Source organism: Morone saxatilis, unplaced genomic scaffold (genome assembly GCF_004916995.1).
Source record: "Morone saxatilis isolate NCDOM2014 unplaced genomic scaffold, NCSU_SB_2.0 Contig1, whole genome shotgun sequence".
Classification (NCBI taxonomy): Eukaryota; Metazoa; Chordata; class Actinopteri; family Moronidae; genus Morone; species Morone saxatilis.
In genome coordinates this window covers 19,532,051-19,542,438 of record NW_023339651.1, presented here as the reverse complement: position 1 = coordinate 19,542,438, position 10,388 = coordinate 19,532,051, and the positions used below count along the sequence as shown (strand labels likewise).

The window sequence follows — 10,388 nt, the reverse complement described above, 5'->3', positions numbered from 1 at the left end:
ACATGCTAATGTCAGCATGCTAACATGCCAATGTTAAGCAGGTAAAATTGACCATGTTGACATTTTTAGTTTTGCGTATTAGCACGCTAACATTTGCTAACTAGCACTAAACACAAAGTAGAGCTGAGGCTGATGGGAATGTCACTAGTTTTGCAGGTATTTGGTCATAATGTCATAATGTGATAAAACTGACCTGATGATGCTGCTGGATGAAAAGTTAAGAGGTCACAATTGTAGTTCATGCAGTGGAGAACATCAATATCTGTACAAAACATATTACTAGATGCAGAGATATTTGTGAAAACTTTCACCTGCTAGTGGCACCAGAATGAATCAGTAAGAGTCAGTCTGTGGGCACCAGATATCTCAACCACATGTAATTTCAATCCAGTTTCAGTCTGGACCAAAGTGCTGGACTGGTGGACATTGCCATCCCTGTTTCAGTACCTATTGGTACTGCTTTGTTGTTGTTGTTGTTGTTGTTGTTTTTTTTTGGACATCTGTTAAATAGGCACTTAATTAAATGAGATACCAGGCAGACATAGTGGACACACACCTTATGTTTTAAAATAATGGAGCTTATGTTTCTCCTCAGATTTCTAGCAGCAGCTGGAGGGAAATGCAAGTTTGTTTGAAGACTGATGGATCTCAGTGGTGAACTGAAATTGTGCAGATAAACTCTGATGAGGTTCATGATAATTCTTAATGAGCTCTGCCTTTTCAATCTTACTGCCAGCTTTACTGCTCTGAATAGAAGCCTGTGTATTTTGCTCTGCTCACTGACCCCTCTCTGGCCTTCACCAAAGGACCACTACGACTGGGGCCTCCGAGCCATCAAATCTGTCTTGGTGGTGGCCGGCTCTCTGAAGAGAGGAGACCCCGGCCGAGCGGAGGACCAGGTGCTGATGCGAGCTCTGAGAGACTTCAACATCCCCAAGATCGTGACCGATGACATGCCCGTGTTCATGGGGCTGATTGGGGACCTGTTTCCTGCTCTGGATGTCCCAAGGAAGAGAGACCTGGACTTTGAGAAGCACGTGAAGGAGTCCATTCTGGACTTGAAGTTACAGGCCGAGGACAATTTTGTACTCAAGGTAAACACGATTCCTCAGTGGCCCCCTGATGCACTTGTCTGCTGCAGTTTATCGGATTCTGTTTTGATTACAACTCAAGAAATGTGTCACAAGTGTTTCTAAGCCCAGGATGAAGGCAAACACAATCACAAGTTATCTGCCAAGTCCCCAAATGGGGGTTTCATCTTTAACAATTTAGACAGATATTACAGTTGTAGCACTTTCATTTAGATTTATCTTAGTTCTCTCCAAAAGCTATTTACCTCACGTCATAATGTTCCACTGGGAACGACACATTAGTGTCAGGCAAGTCTGCAGCTTCTGGATGAATTGGGCAAATATAGCAGAAAGCCAACGGTTGGCTGCGATGAGAGTTCAGGTGCCCGAGCTCCTGACCTAATTCTGGTCATTATGTTACATACAGATACACACACACACACACACACACACACACGCACGCACGCACACACTCACACATGCACAATAGAAGGTGGTGTATGTTGGAGACAGATGAACGCAGGACCAGGGGAAATAAGTGCAATCTGCCTCAGGTCAAATAGACACGGGAACCACATAATAACACTCCATCAATGGAGGCTGGCGCTGCACCATGCCACTTAACCCTGACATTGTGAGAGACAGCCACAAAAATAAACAAAGAGGAAGAGAAACAAGAGAGAGGGAGAGAGAGAGAATGGCAGAGCGGTCGATAACAACCATCCACCCCCAGAGCCTGAACTTTTACTGTCTTTGTTTGTGCGACCAACCTTTTGATTTCAGACAAAGAGGAGGGGGGAGCAGGCAAGGTGAGAGAGATTGCATACCTTTAGCGTTAGCCCGTGCTAGCATTAGCCCTCCCCACATCAAAGCAGTAATCAACCAGGGCCTTTGCGAGTGCGAAGCCGCCCGCGCTCCGGCTGAATGGATGGTGAGTAGGAGCCGTGAGGAGCCCGGTCGATGGCATTGATTGAGCTCGCCATCTGTATGTTTGAGTAAAGGTTGGGAGGAAATCTCCCTTTCTTCCTTTTTTTCCCTTTTACACACTCTGCGGTGTCACCCTAACATACCTGAATTGACAGAAAATGTTAAACCGCAAGTCAGGGCAAAATTCAAAAAGTCAAACGTCAGTGTGTTCCCACAACATAAAATGTTTCTTCACCCAAGAGTCGTGTCCAGATGTAGAGAAGCATTACATCCTCAGTGCTAGAGAAACTGCATGTCAGACTGGGAAAGTGTCCAACTTACTGTAGCAGAGAAATATTTATTTATTATCTTTAGGATCAGGCATTAAGGCATATCTCAAGAAGATGGAAAACGAGCACAAAACACCACAATGTAATTTAATTGGAAATACAATTCACAAAGTATAATTTATTGAGAGATTAAAATACAAAATTTCAATTTTGGAATAAAGTGATATTTAGGTAATGGAAAATTAAAAATGATACAATGAGTTATTGAAAGGTTACAAACCAGGTTACAGTTGTGTCATACTTAATTAAAAAAATAAATAAATAAAAAGGTTAAATAGTTTGTGGAGGTTTGTGGACCCAGTTTATAACACCGGGTTGTTGTTATAAATGTTGAAGAAAACATTTTTAATATCATGAATAAACCTAATTTTTTTTATTTAAAAATGTCTTTAAAAAACTGTAAAAACAATTTTCTTTTAAAAACGCCATTCATCATAATGACCCAGTCCCAGTTCCATACTACATACTGGTTGTTTATCATTTGTACTGTACACTATACTGTTTTTGCAGTTAGTCAGTCTTATATTAAAGTGTAAAAAACATGGAGCCTGAGACCTCAATAAGACTGCAACTTTAAATCTTCACTGTTAATTAAACTTGAATATTTAATATTTTATTATTGTTTTCCTAGGTCTCCCTGGAGTTGTTTCTTTCACCACCACCCACAATTCCTAGTAATTTTTTGCAGCCGTGGACAATTTTTCCATTTCCCTTGTGTATTGCAACAACAGCACATTGACAAACCAAGTGTTTTTGGTTTGCACACTGTCTCACTTTTGATATTCCATAAACTTTTGTCTGTCAATCAACACTAACTGATGAGACAGTTATGTGATTGGTCCATCTGCTCATTCAGACCAAAGCAACAGCCAGTCACATTACTGTCTCTGACCTGTTTGTCTTGACTGAGAGACATAAGGACGTAGTGATGAAAAGTAAACAAAAAAAACAAAAAAAACAAAATGTTGGAAAGTGTCAAATTTTATACTCGTAAATGTAAACATTTTATTGAGTTATAACGGATCCGATATAATGATTATATTGGATCCTAAACGGTCATGGAATCATTATCTCCAGATCACAAGTTAATTTATCTCAACCAAAGGCGAATTTCTTGAGATGAGTCATTTCATTTTCATATTTATATTCACATTTATATTACATATTTTGTCTGTATTTATTTATATTTTATCATATATATATTTATTGCCTATATATATATATATATATATATATATATTTCATAATGACTTTTTCATTGGTTTAATTAATCAAACACTTTTGATCTCCATAGAAATATTACAAGACATTATACAACTATTGACTACTGGTTCCCATGACAAATAAACTAATCTTTGTGTGTAAATGGGTGCAGTGGCCCTTTAAGTGTGCAAACAGAGAATAATGAGGGTGCAGATATCTGTCCTTCCAGAAGACCACTGCTGTCATTTATTGTAGTCTGTGAACAGTGTACTAAGCTGCTGCGCTGCACTGCAGTGCATCACACCGCCCTGTCATTCTGCATCACTTTATATCTACCATAAACCACAACGTTGGAGTGCTACAGTGTAGTGGCCCATGAAATGCTACATTATCTACATTGCCATTGTAAAAAGAGCCGTGTTTATTTGTCATCAGCGTCATTTGTGCGACGAAAACAAAGCATAATGTTTCACTCTGTATGTGTGTGTCAGGTGGTGCAGCTGGAGGAGCTGCTGGCGGTGCGTCACTCTGTGTTTGTGATCGGGAACGCAGGCACTGGGAAGAGCCAGGTGATGAGGTCACTCCAGAGGACCTATCAGAACATGAAGCGCAGACCCGTGTGGGCGGACCTCAACCCAAAGGCTGTGACCAATGACGAGCTTTTTGGCATCATCAACCCGGCAACCAGAGAATGGAAAGATGGTGATTGCAGAGTCCTGCAGGAACAGTGTCTGATCAGTACAAAGTGTTTAATGACCTGACTCTAATATCCAGAATGTGAACTGTCTTTTCCCTGCAGGCCTGTTTTCCAATATAATGCGTGAACTGGCCAATGTCAGTCACAGTGGACCTAAATGGATTGTTTTAGATGGAGATATTGACCCGATGTGGATTGAGTCACTCAACACAGTCATGGATGACAACAAGGTGTGAGCGAATTGAGAGTGTGTGTGTGTGTGTGTGTGTGTGTAAGTGTGGACTCTTTTATTCAGACTCAAAGTGAGTAAGGTTGCACATTTTCCCTGTCTGTAGTTAAATCAGCATTCAGATATGAATAGGGAGATGTAGTTGACTCATCACTGACGCAAGAGAGTAGTAAAGTATTTGTATTCTGCGGATGAGAGAATGAATGACAGTGTGTGCCTGTAATGCTAAGAATAGTAAAGAGCTGAGAAAAGCAGGTGACATAATCCAGGCTAACACTGTGTAAAAGGCACAAAAACACATTCTCTGTCAGTCACATCTACAGTACACACACTGTGTGTAAATACACTGTCTCCCTCTGTTAGGTGCTGACTCTGGCCAGTAATGAGCGGATCCCTCTGAACCCCACCATGAGGCTGGTGTTTGAGATCAGCCACCTTCGCACTGCTACCCCTGCTACTGTATCGAGAGCAGGTAGACCTTGCTTTCTTTTCTTTGTCTCATCCTTTTATTTGGGCACTTTTTCACAATATTGTGGTTGTATTGGATTTTTTTTTTTTCAAATGTCCCTTTACAGACCCACAGGGGCCGAAAGATTGCCTTGTTTAAATCTTTTGTACATAACTTGATTAATTGCTCATTTGTTAGCCACTAGTTAGTTCACAATTGTTTGCACCACTAAAGAACAATGTGCTATTATATAATCTTGTGGTTCTGTCACATAGAAAGGCCCTGTGTCAGAACTTAGTTTTAAGACCTTTAAAGGAGCTGAGATTCTGTAGTTCCCCTCAGCTATTCTGAGCATTTTAGCATCTTTCAGATCATTGTTTTGAATATGAGACAAAGTTATCAACTCACATTTATCAGCTAAAAAACATTTTTCTCAGGAATTGGTGGGGACCAAAACAGATCAGTTAGTTGAAAACTCGGCACCAAATGTTAACTTATGTAAATATCTCTGACACATAGACATGTTTGACATAACAGCCAAATTGTTATTTTATTATCTGTTGATAATTTTAATTGATCATTTTAATTGTTGAAGGTTTGAAACTAAAGTTCTTACATTTTGCACCTTTTTAAACAAATTGCCTCAAACCAACCGATGCACTGGAACCCTGAGACCAATATCTCTGGCTGTTAAGGAAAATACTGAAGCAGCTATGTATAGTCTGATTTATGCATTTCACTCGTGTCATGGCACGTACACAGACGAACTGGTAAAAGGGGCCCAATAACACATTTTTGCCTTGGGCATCCATAACAGTTTATCCAGCCATGTTTGCAGGTACTGTAATCACTAAATGTGTTATATTACCTGTTTTTCTTTCCAGGCATCCTGTACATAAACCCAGCAGACCTTGGCTGGAACCCGCCGGTGTCCAGCTGGATCGACAGGAGGGAGGTCCAGTCAGAGAAGGCCAACCTGACCATACTCTTCGACAAGTACCTCCCCTCTTGCCTGGATACTCTCAGATCAAGGTAACGCAGCTCCTCAGCAGCTCTGTGTCACTATGAAATGATACCCATACAGTCAGTTGACGCAGGATGTTGGGGGTGTGACACACATGGGGAGGGACTGTGTAAAAGTGGGCAGAAGCAAACAGGGACTGACTCAGAAGAACTGGATGCCATCCTGCATTCTATTGTACAGGACCACTCGCCTCCTCTAACACCTCCATCAGCACTGCTATTGGAGCAAACTAACAAAAACAGGAAGCAGAGGAGGGAGACAGAGAGGAGGAATAATTTGTCCTCATTGCAAGGCCAAAAATCCAGAAAATGCACGACTGTGCAGCACCATAATGCCACATAGATATTCATAGATACATTTGTCATCCGCTTTCCTGGACATAAACGTAATTGAATTTTGTTTTGACAAAAGAAGCTGTATTTTTTCTGTTAAAAAATGTATGACGCAATTCAATACATAAGGTGAAACCATAATTGAACTTCTCTGGGCACAGTAGTCATTTTACGTGCTGAATGAGAAACCAAAGTCAGTGGTAATGCCTGAATCTGGTGATGTAATGTGTCTGTCTTTGTTCAGGTTTAAAAAGATCATCCCTGTCCCTGAGCAGAGTATGGTCCAGATGCTGTGCTACTTGCTGGAGTGTCTGCTGACTCCAGAAAACACCCCGCCAGACTGTGCCAAAGAACTATATGAGCTATATTTTGTCTTTGCTGCGGTCTGGGCCTTTGGGGGAGCCATGTTCCAAGACCAGGTACTGCGTGGGCCTCTGGGCATGTGAGACGCTTACTAAGTGGTTGCATAAAGAGGGAAAAGAATGGGACACAACTAAAACAGCTGAATGATTTTTTTTCTCTCTCTCTGCTTATAACTCGCCCCCTGAAAGAGTTTTTTGCACTTGCATTATGGGTATTCTTGGTACTATTCAAGCCGTGATGGCTCTTATGCAACTCAACTTTGTGTCTCTATTTATGAAAAGTCATTTGAAAGTTATTTCCAGTTGAAGAAATGGCAGTTTTTTTTTAAAAGGGAGAGATCTCCATCTGAAAATGAAGTGGACTCCATTCCCGCTCGACAACACACAGGCTGGCTGAATTTAAATCAGCAGGAGAGCCGTGGCGAGCAGTTGCTAAGCAATCCAGTTAGCGCCGTACAGTAAGCGCGTCCATCTAAGTTATGGGATAAAACTGCTCTCCCCTTGGTACAAATGTACTCCACTTTATTTTCCCATCACAGGTGCATTTAAATGCTAAGTGGTTTTATTGACTGGAGAGTTGGTAGTGAATAGAGGAGACAGGTAGCAAGGGGTGGGGAGGCAGCAAGGACGGCGAGGAACTGCCAGCCAGCAGGTGATGAGGCTACTCCACTGTCTGAATCCGACAGATGGATAGATAGGCCTGCCATCTTTCATTTTCTACCCTTCATCTACTGTGGCTATATTTCTACGTTGTCGCCATTTATTTGTTCTCTGGTTTGTATTCACACCAGCGTAAATCAAACACACAGATCCATAGCTACTGTATGTGGGGAGAAAAAAGCAGAGAGGAAGTCATTTTAGAGTATTGACCGCCCGCCTACCCTCTTTGTCTCTGCGTGTGTGCTCTGTGTGAGTGTAGCTGGTCGACTACCGAGTGGAGTTCAGCAAGTGGTGGGTGGCCGAGTTCAAAACCATCAAGTTCCCATCCCAGGGCACCGTGTTTGATTACTACATCGACCCGGAGAGCAAGAAGTTTGAACCCTGGTCCAAGATGGTGCCCAAGTTTGAGATGGATGCAGATACACCACTTCAGGTACAACAGGTTGTTTTAGTTTCTGGTGCATAAATCACTAGTTTTATGTTAACTAAAACTAATACTGAAACTCATTAAAATTAAAACAAAACTTTTTTACTAACTAAAACAACTTTTGAAACTAACTGAATTGAATTAAAAACTAAATACAATCGATCAAACTATAATTACTCTGCGGCTCATCGCTCTCATCAAACTACCTGCCCAGTACCTAATGCCTGACGAACAAAGTTAGCAACCAGCTGGAGCATTTAGCGGCCAGATATGTTCCTCAATACATACTATATGTTTAAATGTACATTTATATATGTTTGTCCCCCATGTGCAGGCATGTCTGGTCCACACTACAGAGACCATTCGAGTTCGTTACTTCATGGACCGTCTCCTGGAACATCGCCGGCCTGTCATGCTGGTCGGGAATGCTGGGACAGGGAAGTCTGTTCTGGTTGGGGACAAACTGGGATCGTTGGATGCAGAGAAATACATGATTAAAAATGTCCCATTTAATTATTACACCACGTCTGCAATGCTCCAAGGTAGGAACCATGCTTATTATATTGACTGATTCAAATTAAAAATGTAATGAAGTTCAGAAATACTGATTATGTTTTTCATGGTAAAAGTGCAGTAATGCACATTGAGCTTTACCAATATAGAAAATATTGAACAGTGTTTTATTTTCTATATTGGAACACCTACCAATTTAACTTACTGTTTACTGAATTCCCCCAGTGTGGGATCAATAAAGTCTGTCTTATCTCATCTTGTTTACAGTCTATATATTTTTTTGAGTTGTGTACCTACATGATGAAAAATATTTCCACCAAATCTGTCATTTCGGTGTGTTTCCTACTTTTGTGTAGTTGCTTTGACTTCTGGGTAAATATGGATGTCACTTAACGTTATGTGAATACGTTGATAGATTTCCTCAGCCATGAACATGATTTCTACCTTAGTCACGTCAGCTATGGTGGTTGTTTACCAAAGAAGACAACAATTCCCATGATCCTATGGTACTTCACACCGTCATCAAACTATCTTTTGTTATTGTTTTGACGTATTTGACCCCAAAGTGTCAAAAATTGCATTAATATGGTTGGACTCACATTAGCCAAAATAAGTTTAAAAATGTTTTTTTAATTCTGCTGTTGGGATTTAGGCTGTGGAATGATGCTAGGAAAACTACAATAGTACCCATAATGCTCTGGATTTGGTTGTGTCCATTATTTTCTATATTGGAACAACACACACAGGCTTGTGAACACTTAATACGAAGAAATGTCTACTTGCAACCCCTCGTACAGGATGCATGCCTATACACTGTGAGCAAGTGTGATTTTCCCTTTCATGTAAATATTAGCTAGGGGCCTTAAAGGTAAAACTATACAGTGTTTTAAAATAAAATAAAAAACAAAGGCAAAGAAAGAAAAAGAAAGATAATCCAATTTTTATGTAGCAGACTTTTATGTCTTTTCTTCTTTCCAACCCCTTTTGTGGGCCCCCAGGTCAAGACCACTGGCTTCTGTACTCTTCCAGTTGAATAAAATGTCTCCACACTGACTCGCCAACTCTAAACTACTCCATAAATATTGATATTCAATTACACCTTCCTCAGCATTCATTCTTTCTTTCCCACATTTCTGCTCTCTGCTTATCCATTCGTCTCCCACACAGCCGTGTTGGAAAAGCCCCTTGAGAAGAAAGCCGGGCGCAACTACGGACCTCCAGGCAGCAGGAGACTGATCTACTTCATAGACGACATGAATATGCCTGAGGTGGATGCATATGGAACAGTGCAACCTCACACACTCATACGCCAACACATGGACTACAACCACTGGTGAGGCTCTGTCATTGACATGCAGCTTTGTAATATATATGTATGAGCAAACATGAGTACATGCCTGGGCTGTTTAAACAGGAAGACATTATGCCTACACTGTGTCTTTGTAGGTAATTTCCAGGAAAGACCACACCAGCAGTGGAATTGTTCATCACTTTAATTGCTTCAATGACGAACGCTTTCAGAGAATTTTCCCATGTATTAACACAGAAAGGGATAATTCAGATAATAGAGTGCCAGCAGCTGATAGGCGTAATACCCTAATAATTCAAACGAACAGGCTTTCTACTGAAAACATCTTCCTTTTAGTATTCAGACAGATCCCCACCTCAGTATCAATATGCTCCAACTTTTATGAGTGTCAGAAGTCAAACGTGAGTACAGGGTTGTATGAGTCCCCTTAAAAGGATTTTGTTGCTCATCTCTTTGACACAGTGAGGCCATTCTGAACATGGTTCCACTGCGTCAGACACAGGCTGACTGGCTTAGACACGGTCAGCCCATTAGAGATATGCTGGGAGGATTTCAGGTATGAAATTGAGAGGATGGAGGATGCTAGCGAGCCACGCCAGCTTATGTAGGAGCTGAGGCGTCCATATCGGCGAAAGCATGGGGAAGGTGTGTGTGTAGCGTGTGGGTGTTTGTGTGCGTGCGAGGCTGTTAAATAATGTTTTTTTCCTGCGTGTATGTCTGTGTGTATACTCCCAGGTATGACCGTAATAAGCTGCTTTTGAAGGAAATACACAACGTTCAATACGTGTCCTGCATGAACCCCACAGCCGGCAGCTTCACCATCAATCCACGGCTGCAGGTACACACACACGCACACAC

At 41.3% G+C, this 10,388-nt stretch overlaps 1 protein-coding gene across 1 annotated transcript in view; it reads left to right on the top strand.

Moving 5' to 3' along the window:
- The window catches only part of dnah9 (dynein, axonemal, heavy chain 9), a 133,749-nt gene that overhangs the window by 51,979 nt on the left and 71,382 nt on the right, over positions 1–10,388 (top strand). The window contains 10 exon segments of the mRNA XM_035670173.1: positions 807–1,094; positions 4,021–4,231; positions 4,329–4,456; positions 4,819–4,927; positions 5,788–5,935; positions 6,504–6,678; positions 7,541–7,714; positions 8,043–8,250; positions 9,389–9,554; positions 10,266–10,368. Coding sequence (XP_035526066.1) covers positions 807–1,094; positions 4,021–4,231; positions 4,329–4,456; positions 4,819–4,927; positions 5,788–5,935; positions 6,504–6,678; positions 7,541–7,714; positions 8,043–8,250; positions 9,389–9,554; positions 10,266–10,368 — 1,710 coding nt within the window.